Source organism: Hesperophylax consimilis, chromosome 7 (genome assembly GCF_061612785.1).
Source record: "Hesperophylax consimilis isolate HC1 chromosome 7, BYU_Hcon_1.0, whole genome shotgun sequence".
Lineage (NCBI taxonomy): Eukaryota > Metazoa > Arthropoda > Insecta > Trichoptera > Limnephilidae > Hesperophylax > Hesperophylax consimilis.
The window spans coordinates 36,633,828-36,647,876 of record NC_142842.1 but is presented as its reverse complement, the minus strand read 5'-3'; the positions used below and the strand labels follow the sequence as shown (position 1 = coordinate 36,647,876).

The following is a 14,049-nucleotide window of genomic DNA, read 5'->3' as shown; positions in this document are numbered from 1 at the left end:
TTATCATCTTAACGTTGAAGTGGTATCCATCGGCACCATCCCAAAAATGATTGGATATTGCAGGGCATCGTAGCATCGATGAGATTCTGCACCTTTTGTCAAATGATTGTTTCTCCGATGTAGAACAGGTCTCTAGGTTGGAATTGATCTCTGACTATAATTGCCACTTTGTCTGTAGTTGGAGCATTGAATCTTCGCACATGTTCTCCAGCAGGCGTTTAGTCAGCATCTCAACATTGCTGTTATGAATAAACTGTGAATAATCTCTTGCAGTTGGGAAACGATGGACCTTTTGTGCCGGTAGAAATTCCGCAGCTTGCATTTAATTCATCATTGCCATCACCGATGAAATACATTTGTAGGCATTTATGCTGACCTTGTGTGAACAGAAACAGGGAACCGGCTTTATGATACATTTGTCCTTTCACTTTTAAAGTTGGCATGAATTGAACTGTTACGATTTCCGCTCCGAACGACGTCATTTGGAAACATAATTTGTATTTCCTGATGTTAGATAGGAAATGCTTTGATTCAGCAGTATACCCGGCAAGCAAAGTTTTTATAGCTCTTGCGGCTCTTCTAGTTGAAGCAGTTTAATTTTACTATTGGCGCATATTCTTTTCTTTTCTCCATTAAATTTCAGAGCCATGCAATAAGGACACACTTCAGTCATATTATTCAGCCAGTTATCCGGCATGTTCTCATTGGCACTATGAAGTGCCAATGAGAACATGCCGGATAACTATAATCATCAGTTGGGTTGTACCGGAATGCAAGGCGATTGTTGAGCACGTAGTCGTGTTTGATGCTGGTTTTCTGTTTCTCTTTGTCGTCTTTCGGCCACTCTCAGCCTTGTCACTTTCATTCTGTTGAGAACGAAGCAGATCTGAAGCTGCAGAACGCGATTGCTGTGCTCGCAACATCGCTCTGATACTTCTTCGACACATATTGGAGCCTTTCTTTATCTATTTCGCTCATTCGCAGATGCCCGTTCTTCCTGAGTTTGATTTGTAATTACTCTTCACACTGCTTTTGCTCCGCGAGTACGACGACCTAAGTTTTATCTTACGCGAGACATTATTTGGATTAACTAAAGCATAAAAACTGAAGAATAAGAAAAAGTTTTAACAAAAATGTATGAAACTGCAAAACTTGAAAATAAGAATGAAAAACAAAATAAATAAACTATAATAACGATATGAACGCTATGGTAAACCACACAGCTCAATTCCAACGCAATGTCACATGAAATAATTACCTCAAAATGAAAATAAATCAAAATATATATGGAAATTCAATTTAACAATGCAATAGGAAACAATAGCTCAGTTTACTTTTACGTCCAACAGATGGAACTGTTTTTCAAAAGAAGCATGTTTGTCCAAAAGATGGCGCTGGTTTTTAAAAAAAGCAAGCAAGGCGTGGATTATTTTACTTCCGACAGATGGCGCAGTTCTTCAAAAAAGCATGTTTGTCCAACAGAAAAAAAGAATGTTTTACCTGTCACAGGTAACATCCATATAATATAGGTATATAAAAACGCACCCGTAGTCGATCGCAACTTTGTGTCAAAATTTCAAAGCAATCGGGGAAGAACCTACGGAGATTTAAGATTTTTGTACAAATGAATATTTACATTTTTACTTATATAGATTTGTGTTACAGTTTGTCATTTAGTGCACACATTAAAAAAAAATGTTTTTGTGTTTGGGGAGTAAAAAAAAAGGTCCCTAATTAAAGTCTTCATTTGGAGTGGGGCAAATTTGATATACCATGATTTTGTAAGAAAAAAAATGCTAGCTCGAATATGCAAATGGTTATATAATATATCGATAGACACTGATATACTTTACAATATAAATAAGACAAAACTATATAATGGAATGGAATTATTTATAAAACGCATTTAAATTTCTCTGTCAATGAAAATGTCATAAAAAAAAATATTTTTATAATGGAAAAATCATATCTAACAAAAATTGTTTTTACAATTGAACCGACAATATGTCTGAATATAACTCGAAACCAAAAAATGTGACAATTATTTTTGATGTGTCGTTGTGTCTATGTTGCCTGAAAAAAAAAATCATTAAAAGGAAGCAAGTAATTTCTGAGTGATTGAGCGAGAATTATTGCAGATATCGGCGATGATCAAAGTTGCCCCTTGATTCAAAAGTCGCCCCATATTATGGTACTTTGAAGGTTACCAAAAGTAGAACATGTGCATTAATGTACATATATTTTCATACATAAATTCCGGTTTCTTTTGAGTCGTCTCACATATCACGGACCTTCCTAAGAGGAAGTCCAAATATTTGTATTCGTCGCTTTGGCCTAAAAACAAAATGATTTCGTACCTCACATCATTGGTTCATACATGATTCTGTTTTCATTTTGGTTTTTATTTTTAATTTCAAGCTTTGTCTGTTCAGGGTTTTTATGTAATGGACATATGGACAGGGTTAAATGATTTCATATTAATACAGGAGTCATTTACTAGCTGTTGCTCTCCAGCGGCAATAATTAACTACGGTCTCTGAAGAAAGGGTAGAAAGAAATGGAGGGCACTCCAGTTACTTAAATGGTTTTAAATGCACTCTGGTCCAATTGAATATTTGCTCCCTGAAGGGAGATGATTCTACATTCTATGTACATCATATTATTCTAAGGAAATTTAATATCCATAATTTTTTTGCATAGCGTGAGGCGGAATTCAAAGAAAGTTTGTCAAGTTTTTTTTTTGAATGTGTATTTTTTTTCATAGAAGAAAGAATTTAGATGTTAAATCAATATAATAAAAGTATCTGAAATGCATGTGCAATTTTATTAAATGGTTTTGCCATGACATTTTTTCTTTCCAATGGCAAATGTCAAATTCGGGAATCAAACATAACCTCACATTTGAATCTACTATTATTTGTTCTAAAATCAGTGTTGCCATAAAATTTTTGAGTTTTATAAAATTTCTACACTTTCTCGACTCAGGTGGCGTCTATTAATGCCAACACCATCTTTATTTATTGCATGCTAATGCCATTTGCTCATTAAATCACAGCTTAGTTCACATGAAACATAATTTTCTTTTCCTTTCGATGACCATTGTTTCGATACAATGCTTTCACTTACTTACTTTGTTGGCCTCGTTCAATGCAGACTCTAGTTGTTGGCCTCGTTCAATGCAGACCCTGGTTGTTGGCCTCGTTCAATGCAGACCCTGGTTTTTTTCTCTGTTTTCTTCGGCTATTTTTTACATGTTAGTCATGCTTCTGATTCTGGAACAGAAAATATAACACCTCTAATAATCCCTGACGACTAACAAAACCTAACGAGACGGGAGGAATTTGTCACAATGTTTTGTTATGTTTTAGAAAAAGCCAACATTGTTCCCCGTTTCCCATACTTGCAAGGAGCTAGTAAGTAGTCGCCTGGTTTATCAACCGGTGACCAAAAGGGACAAGGTGTTTTGTAATTCTTGTTTCAGTCAAAAGGTAAATGTTATTTCTAATATACTATGACAGGGTTCTGTTTTTTTTTTGTTCAAAAATATATTATTTGTGGTTACTTAAATTCATTATATACATGCATTTTGTTTTCTAATAATATTAGTTATTTATTTATTTAAAGCATTTTTATAATTTTTTTAAAGACTACTCTCCATAGCTTGAGCTAATTTAAGTGATAATAAGTGCTTGGTTATAATAATGATAATAGTATTGAATGACATAGTTATTGAACACACTATAAATTTAATGATAAGTATAATAAGAGTAATACACATAAATAAAACCAATTATACTTTACTAATAAAAATATTCTTATTAACAATAATTATTACACTTACAAAATTATAATAACAAACAAATTATTATTTTTGTTAATAAGATATAGTTATACAAAGTATTTAAAGTTGAATTTTTTATAATAACACACTTCATGCAGGCGAAAACAGGGTCACATTCGAGAAGGTGGATTTTGTTTTAAACAGCTATATATATCTTTGAAAATAATACACAATTTGAATTAAATTTTTTACATAGTACTTACCACACCTCACTATAGAATTTTTGTCTGAAATTAAAGTCTACTTTTGTAATACGACTCCATAAACTGAAGTTAAAGTCAGTGTTGAGCCATATAAAAAATTAGTGATGTTTTATATGTAAAAAAAAATATAATATATCATATAGGAGTTGAGTGGGTGCAAAATAAAGAGATTTGAATCGGGTTTCGTGGTCATAAAAACCCTCATTCCAGGTATTGAATTATTTCAATAACAAATAGTATACTATCCCGATATAAACGAAAGGCACGAAAATAAATGTAAAAAACAGACTTGCATTACGATTCGATAATTATTTACATTTAGTTTGGACCTTTATAAAGAGATTGGTATATAATATTAATATAAAAACATTGAATAATTCCGTCTTTTCTGCCATTGAAATGAGGCCGGCGCAAAAGGTAGAACTACCCTTCCCGGCCTTAAGCGTCAATCGACCAAACGGGTAGAACTACCTTTCCCGGCCGAAGTGCGTTAACTTAGGAGTAGAAAGATGTTTTACCAAATTAATACAATTTTAAAAGTTATAATTTATAGAAATCATTATTGATTTTTAAATAGTCTATTTTCATGATTGTGTTCTGTTGTGCTGCATTCAAACCTGATCTATTCTAAAATAATCTATGGTCAATTTATAGAATGAAAGCAATTCAATTTTAGTTTCTACTCCATAGAAAAGCCCGTTCTCACTGATCAATTTCATAGATTCTATGAAATCGATCAGGTGTGATCCTGGCTTTAGTTTGTGTTTGTTTGAAAAATAATATATAGTGCCATCCTACACTAGATAGTAACAATGATATTGAGACGGAGTGGTTCTCAACATTTTTTTAAATTAGTTGCAAATGCAAAGTTTGTTCATGATGTAGGTATAAAGTATGATACATATAAGTATATTCTATTTTTTTTCACAGTCCACACTAGGGTTTAACATTCTGAGGCGGCCTCTAGTTTTTAAACTTTAGTATTTAGTTTCAAGTTGTCTTTTACATCTTCTTCATAATGTTTATAATTTTTTTATTTTTTTTTATTTTTTTTATTTCCTTTATTTTTTCCCAATTTATATATTTGACATTACAGTTTTATAATAATAGGAAAGGGAACCCACTAAGGCGCAGCCTGTGCGTGGGTAATATAAGTTTATACATTAGATTTTTGTATCTAAAAATAACAGTAAGCATAATAAAGAAAAACGGTAGGATTATAATTAAAGTTAGTCTAAAAGATTGTGCAAGAGGTGCATATTAAAAATAAATCAAAGTAAAAATAAAGATTGTAAGATAATATATATGAATTAAAAGAACACAAAATAAAATAATAATAACTATACAGAAACAAAATAGAAAAAAGTAAAAATTAAATGAATAATGCTTCAACATTTGCATTGTACAGCCACAACTTTAATTCTTTTTGGTATTGCGCTAGTTTAGTTGTAACTTGAATTTTTTTTGGTAATAGATTAAAAGTGCGAGGTCCAATAAAGCTACTGTGAGTTTGCATTAGTTTGGTATTGGTTTATGGGGTATAAAATACATGATTTCTTCTAAAGTTGATTTTGGGTTCATATTTTTGAAATTTGTTTTGGTTTTTCATGACATATTTCAGGCTTTGAAGTAAAAATACTTTACGGAGATTGAATAGTTGAGATTCCTTGTACAATTGATCAGTCGAAAATGTCCTCTTTTTATTATATATAACCTTGATAATATAATTTTGTACTATTTGTAGTACAAAATCATATCTGTTGAATATCACTTTGTTCTCTGAGCCATGTTTTTACCTTTGTTTTAAATATATTGATTTCCGTTATTTTTTTGTTTGATTTGGTAGAGCATTGTATAATTTCGTAGCATAGAATTTTATATTTCTCTGTCAAAAAGATGTGTTCAAACTGGGAGTAACCAGTAATTTTGGCATATTGCTCTGGTTGAGTATTTATGTTGGGCAGTGGAATGAATAATTGGGATGGGTATTACTCTCTTTGTCTTAAACCTGTTGCTGATTGAATCTAACGGGTGAATAAATTGTTTTTGTGAAGTATTATTTGTAGATTTGAAAGATAGCATTTTGTTTATATGTAATATAAAGTGGTTACTGAATTTATATTGAATTGTTTAAATAGTTCTTGAAGAGGGAAGTCATAAGGTTTTTTAAAAATGATTTTCATAATAATTCTTATGATTATTAACACATTCATGGACACATCGTCTAACAAAGTCGTTTTAGAGTTGTGATGACACAATGTAACATACATCTTTTACTCACGGATGCTAAACATAGCGGACAGGGAATTATTTATTGTTATTAAGTTTAATTTGTAGAACTCCATTTTATTTTATTTTTTATATATTCAATAATATTGTTATTGGGTTTATAAAAACAGTTTATTTTTAAACAAGTTCTGCTGTGTAATTATTATTACGCGTGACAGCTGTTTCGCCTCTTGAAGGCATTATCAAACTGTGGGTAGCCCACTTAGAGACGATACATTTATATTATTTCTAGGTAGGTATTTTAATTTCAATTACTGATTTCTTAATTGATTTCTGAATAAAATATTAGAAATTATTAATGGTTTTTACCCCAGTAAAGTTTCCTCAATTAGTGTAAAGTTTAAATTTGACTGAATGTCTTTATGTTAGTTATTCCCAAACGATGACTCATAGGGTTATTTTAATAGTAATTATTCTATTTCCTCCTGAACAATTAACGTTTTTGACAAACGCGATGTATTTTCGCTTTGACGACGATATGTATTTAAGTCTCATCATTTCATTAAAAATGTATCATTTTGTCCAACATTTTGCATATTAATATCATTGTTTTTGAGCATGTTTATTTATTGCACACTATTATGTTACACTGGATTCATGTTTCATTTGAATTTTAAGGACTTTATTTAAAAATAATATTTTATGTAGCAAAACTTTTTTTGTAGTTGTGTAGAACCCTGTCATAGTTAGTTAATGAAAACCATCAAAATCTATAATTTAATCTTTCATACATTTAAATCTATTATTCAAGCAGATAAACTTATAGAAGTTTATTGTGGGAGTGTCTGTGTGCCAATTAGTCAAACATTTTAAAATATCAACCTTCTTTCTTGAACAGATAATCTTTTTTGTTTGTCTGTCCAGGTCCTAGGATCTGAAAAGTCTTATGTGCATTGGCAACATCAGTTTTCTTTCAAATCATTATAGATCACACTTCCATTGTTTTTCTGTTCAGTGATTCAAATGTTAAATTTGACAAAAAACAAAAATTTGGGGATTTGACATTATTTTTTTAGCATGCAGACAAAAAACACCAACCCACATTAAAAAGCTTTGAGATATCTAAATTTGAATGTTAGACAAATAATTTTATTTGAATGCTCAAATTTTTTCATAAAACTTTGAAATTTCAATTACATAAACTTAAAAATCGTATACAGAATCTCAAAAAAATGTGTGTTGTAGTTAGTGACTTTTTAAAATACGAAAATACACTTTGTAATATGCCATTTTATTGAATTAATTCATTAGCTGCCGAACGTGTTTGCTTAGTTCAAGCTTCATGAGGGATTTGATGTACAGAGTGGGGCAGAAGTAATGACCCGGTTTTGAGGAGGTATCAAAAGAAATGATCAACTTAGAGACTTAAATGTTTTTTATTATGATCTGTGTATAATCCAATTTTTTTCATTAAGTTTTGAATACCACTTCAGCAAGATGGCAGCCTTCAGCAGCAATACACCGATGTAGTCTATTTGTGAAGTTTTGGGCTGCTTCTCTTGCAGCAACAATTGAGTGACAAAACTAATCTGGGAGTTCTATGGTTCAAACAAAATGGGGCTACAACACATACAGTTCGGATTTCTATGGCCAAATTGAGACAAATGTTCCCCGCTCAACTTTCTGTCGGGGCTTGAGCTAAGCGAAACCCGGTCGTCTGTCTATGTATTAAATCAGTAATTTTACTTTATTTATCATTGTTTGATGTTTTCAGCATGCTAGAAAGCACGGTCTAAGCGAAAGCCTGTTCTCCCGCTTGATCCACTGTTGCGAATTCTCGGATAACTCGTCCATGCTGCCACTGAACATCCAGTACCGAATGCATCCAGACATCGCCCACTTCCCCAATCTGGCCTTCTACGAGGGCAAGCTGCAGGACGGCCGCAGCAACTCCCCTACGTCCGGGATGCTCATGCTCTGCGGACTTCCCCCGTACCGGGTGATGGAGGTTCGGGGCCGCAGCGGAGGCCAAGATGAGTCCGGTGCCAACGCGGAAGAAGCCAAGGTGGTGGCGCGACTTGCGCTCGCCATCGACACGCACGTGCGAGAGAACGAACTAAATTTGAGCATTTGCGTGCTAACGCCGTACACCGCCCAGAGAGAGGCCATTCAACACAACTTGAGGAACCTCACAACCCGGTTTGCATTTAAAAAAAATTAGATTTTCATAGTTTTGTATTTATTTTCTAAATTTTTGCATCCATCTCCATGTAAAATAGTCCCAGTGAGAGTTTGTACGTACGTCATCGACGATCGTCCTCTTCTTTCTCACACGTATTGTTTAAAAATGAAAAAAACATTAAAACGATGATGTCACATATAACCAGAGGTGGCTCTAGGGATCCAGTTGTGGTAGATCCTTTGAAAAAATGTATGAATAATCTTTATTTGATACTTTGAAAAATGTCCTTATGTTATTATCTATATCAATTTGTAGGTAGGTACGTCATTAGTCCGCTACTCAAAATACATATTATGTTAATATAGTAAATTGGAAATAACTACACAATCCATATACTTATGGCAAATTCAACTGCAGTTGAAAAACAACCATTGTTCCACACACGACAAGCGTGTAAAATGAAAACCGACATATGTTTATGTCACCTTCTCCTTAAAACATGTAATATTCATTGTGCTGTCTCCCTCACGGTAATGACGTAAACTTCTCTAAGCTTTCTTCGGTACCTAAGTTTTACTTAGACGAAAGACATAGTGCCATGTCATTTATTCTATGAGACAGAAGATGCCAAAGTTGGGACATTCTATTGACCCAGCGAATTGTGTGGACTTGTGAATGAAAGCTTCTGTTAGAGACAACAGATGTCACTGCTTGTCGCTCGCCGCCGCCACTCGCAGCTCCGCTATTTCACTGTGCATTTCAAATAAATTAAGAATAAGACCAGTTGTTTTAATTTACATAATTTTTGGGGGTCAAACACCAATTGACCTAAGGGAAGAACTGCCCCTGCATATACCTCTCTGTGACTAGTATAATTCCTTTATTTATACTGCGTTCTCACAGATTTTCTCACTTACGAGAAAACAATTCATAAAATATTAGCTTACGTCTTGCTGGGGGTTGTCCTTAGGAGATTAACATATAAAATCGCGGACTTTTCTGTATGCCTTTTTAAGATATACAATTCCGTAGTACATTATTTTGAAGTGTCTCATGAGGTTTAGCCAGCTTTCTTAATGTTTTGCCCGAAAATATATTTTTACAACTTGATCATATCGATTTTTCTCTACTTTCTACATAAATATAATGTGCATGTATCATATATGTAAACCTTTCGGAAGAAATTCTCTAAATGATAGTGAAAATTATCAAAATCCGTTGCGTAGTTTAGAAGAACTAAGCGTACAAACAGACAGACGCGGATATCAACTTTATTTTATACTACTTAGAGATTCAGTTAATATACAAATAGACACATAAAATTTCAAAAACTGCTCGGTCAAAAGATACATCATCCACATAAAAATGATTGACATTTGTATGAGAATGGGTCATTTTTACGACTCTTGTGTTTTTTGTTTCCCCTTTCCTACAACATGTATAGTTCACTAATAATTTCTTTCAATGTGTTAAACAAAAATATGAAGCGTGAAAGTTTCTACATAGTCCTTGTTTGGAACTTCTATTCAGATTTTAATTGTATTAATTAATTCTCGATTATCTCTAAAATTAAAGATAAACTTGTCGAATTCCACAGCACGCTAAATATGTAAAAAATATATAAATAGCACTTGGTTTCAACTTAATTACTACAAGAAATAACTATATATGTGGTGGGGAGATGGTAAAAGATACATTAAAGTTCAACTTTTTCTCAATCAAAGTTATGTTTGAAGGTTAGGAAACACGCATAAATTATTAAAATAGACAAGTCTACCAAATCAAACCTTGTTGATAATTATCTGTGTTCTCGTTCCAGCCGTATCGAGGTGTCGACAGTTGACAGTTTCCAGGGCCAGGAGCGGGATGTGGTAGTGGTATCGTGCGCCCGCAGCTCCGGGATCGGCTTCCTGGACGACCCGGGCCGCATGTCCGTGCTGCTCACCCGCGCCAAGAAGAGCTGCGTCGTCTGCTGTAATCCTGAAGCTCTCAGTGTAAGTGAAGTCGAAAAATCTGGTTCCATGACGAAACAGAACAGTGAAGAAAATTGATGATAAGTTGAAGAAAAAACAAACAAACTTAACATAAACTTTACTTAACCTATTTTTTTATTATGTTCTGTTTTATCCGGTTACCGAAACACCTATGTTTGCCGTATGCACTGAACAGATAATGACATAGTTTAAAGCATAGTTATTGTGTGTCCTCTTTTAGGTAAATATGGGTTATATAGTTTAACCGCTCTGGTTAATTTGTCCACTTTTGGAAACAGCCCTCGTAGATCATGGCGAGAAATATGACCTAAACGGTGTAAAAAAGAGGAAACATCATGCTTTATACTCAAATCTAAAAGTTAACCACAGAAGAATTAAAGTTTCCAACCGCAATTGAAAAAAAATTATGAAACATTGTGAATTTTTAAAATTATTTTTACACAAGACAAAAAAGATGAAGTAACAATAATGTTTACATTTCTCTAATAAACACCCACCTTGAGTGTCTTTTTATTTTTTTCGTTATCATTTAAGTGTAAGGCGAGCCATTTTCAAAACTTTTTTGTGTTTGCATTCAAATATCAAAAGTTACATGTTTATTTCTAATACATATTAATATAATTCGAAAGCGTCTTTCCATCACATTTCAAAAACTGTTTTTGTGTACGTTTAAAAATATTCCATTTATTTGGAGTTTATTGCAAAGCGGAAATACTCCTACCTTCTGTTAGAATATGCCAGAGGTCTGAGGGGTTATATATATTATCTTACACAGACACATTTTGCAATTTCAAAACTGAAACTTAATAACCTGACACAGCGAGTCAACCATTCAAATGCGTTTTTCTCAAAACTAATTATTCTGGACATGCAATAATTTGCTTTAAACCACCCACATGCAGTTCGATGCCTACCAATTAGAAATAAAACTGATTTTGTTCATTTACATAAGAGACTCTGAGACTCCAGACAGGTCAATTGGAAAATTGATAATATATGCTCCTTTAAATATTTGAACACGTCTCATCACTTTTACCCATAGGAAGAAAGTAAGCTAACTTAACTTAGTTAGTAAATAAGTAAAGGTGTCGTCCATAGTACAATTATTTTATTTTTTTAGAGTCTCAATTGCTCCCAACTGTCCAGAGCCAGTGAGACTATGGCATCCCCAATTGGGGTATGTTGTGAGGCTGAAAGTAATGGGGACGGGAAGGATATGAGGAAAAGGAAGGTGGGGAAGTAAGTACCTGGCTATTCAGATCTGGTCACTAAACACAGCCAAAGCCATTTCAAGCAACGTTTCAATTCTGAATGGTGATCTTCACCCATGAAATAACACAAATTAATAAAATTAAAATTTACTTAGGACGGGTTGTTTCGGAGAATTTGAACAATTCATCAAATTTCAACGTTCATTTTCGGGTTCTGTGAAAGTCCTATTTAAGTTATGTTATTATATCATTGAAATGTGGCTTCACCGGAGAATACTCAAAGTCCCATGGACCGACATGATCACCAACACAGAAATTCTCAGGCGGGCTAGAGCAGAGAGAGAACTGCTTAGATTAATAAAAATCAGGAAAATTTCATATCTGGGTCATGTACTTCGAGGGGAGAAGTATCACTTGCTCCAGTTAATATTGAAAGGCAAGATAGAGGGTCGCAGAGGGCCTGGTAGGAGACAAATGTCTTGGCTGCGAAATATACGAGAGTGGACCGGCATTAGAAGTGTGGAGGAGCTATTCCGGGCAGCGCAAGACAAAGAGACATTTTCAAGAGTGATCGCCAACGTCGGGGGGACCTGATACGGCACATAAAGAAGATTATATCATTGTAGACTGGTTGCTTGACAGAACTGAAATAATAACAGAAATTGGAAAAATCTTCCACAGAACTTGAAAATTGACTTTGAAATTTGAAGAATTGTTCAAATTCTCCGAAACAACCCGTCCTTAGTCACGCTGGGATATGATAACGCGACCTCTGGTCTACTAGTCGAGAGCCTTACCCCTCGACCATGGAGGCCTTCAAAGTATGGATTTATCTCTTCAGTGGCTGAATGATTTCATCCAGACTAGAATGCCATGATCTTCCATGACTTACTTCTTCTTGTCTGACTGCTTGTTTGAGTTATTTTTAAAATTAAAAAAAAAAACCATAACATGTCGTTTAGTCATAAGGTCCTCCCACTGAGACCTCCGTTGTAACTTATCTTTATTTCATTGGTCGTCTATCGTGGCCATCTGTCGCCTATTTAGCTGTCATTTGCACAGTTGAAAAAGCCCTCCACTCTGATGTTAATGATGAATTATAACAATAATGTTTATTGCAGGAGCACAGTCTATGGGCCGCCCTGATCAGTGACGCTGAGGCCCGCCTCATGTCACGCCCGCTGCCGCTGACTATGCCGCCGTATATAAGCGAGGAAGACAACTGCAGAAGGTTCATGTCGTGCCTCCAATAGTCGCTAGGTAAGGTGATCAATAATAATGCATACTTAGTCGGCTAAAATCATATTTTATTTTTCCAATTAAGAAGGGTTCGGTGAATGCATATGAAACTGGTGGGGGTCAGTACCTCCAACAAGGTTAAGAACCACTGATCTAGTGTATACGCAATGTCCACACCACTGTAACCATAACGTTACAGCTTTCAGATGAGTCTTAACAATCACACTCAGTGAATGCTGTGTTCTAATATAATTTTTTTCTTAAACTATTTCCAGATGCAGCTAATACTGGACCAAAAACTGGTTTTTCACAAATAAGTTACAACTAGGTTACCGTTTTGCTACACAAAATGCAGTTTTGTTACCACCATAAATATTCAAATGAATATACGAGCCAATCAGTGCGCAGACCGCAGGAGGCTCCGTGACCGTCCCACTTTCGCTGATTTGTCAATAAATGAATCTGACAGTATACAGGCAAATCGCATTGTAGTATAACCATTCGTTGCTCAAAAAAAAAAATCTGCTTACAAATTACTTGTCCTTTTTACTAAGGCGCGCAAATTGCCTGCTGCGTAAAAAACTTAGCTACCTATTATCCCAAATCGGGTAGACAAAAATTTTTGCTTTTTCCAAAATTTTATATTTTGTGACACTATTTAGTTTGACACTTTTACAGTGTGTTATAATTTACCCACCTCACTCAATTTTAGTGTCGCTGCGCCAAGCGATTCGTCAAGAACAAACTTTCAGATTCTGCATAGAAAATTCTCATAGTGACAAAGTGCTGCAAACCTTTGCCTTTAGTGAACTTTTCTTTTCTGCGCATGGTCTGGTTATTTCCATGTGCGCTCTTCACTGGTCAATGTACGACTGATGTCAGTTTATTCAAAGCATTCTCAAACCCTCCTGGTGACAAAAATATGGTTCAGCTCCAGCTCGTCAAAATTAATGATACCCTGATTTCATGTTATGGAAAGTCTATTAGTTTGGATGTCTATGGTTACCACTAATCAAAATAATCAAGTAATATTTCGTCCCTGCGATAAGAAAAAAAATTAAAACCGTCCAAATAAGATTATTTCTCTAATATTCAAATTTGAATATCTCAAAACTTATGCCTGTGACTTTTGCCTGAACTTGGATGATTT

At 34.2% G+C, this 14,049-nt stretch overlaps 1 protein-coding gene across 2 annotated transcripts in view; it reads left to right on the top strand.

Annotated features, from left to right (window-relative positions):
- Nucleotides 1-13,589, top strand: part of LOC149422698 (uncharacterized) — a 62,573-nt gene extending 48,984 nt beyond the window's left edge. For both annotated transcript variants that reach the window (XM_089633461.1, XM_089633460.1), the window contains exons 14-17: nucleotides 8,048-8,472; nucleotides 10,275-10,449; nucleotides 12,782-12,920; nucleotides 13,175-13,589. In XM_089633461.1, the coding sequence (XP_089489587.1) occupies nucleotides 8,048-8,472; nucleotides 10,275-10,449; nucleotides 12,782-12,913 (732 nt within the window). In that variant the 3' untranslated portion in view covers nucleotides 12,914-12,920; nucleotides 13,175-13,589. The remainder of the gene's footprint in view (nucleotides 1-8,047; nucleotides 8,473-10,274; nucleotides 10,450-12,781; nucleotides 12,921-13,174) is intronic.
- Nucleotides 13,590-14,049: the final 460 nt, after the last annotated feature.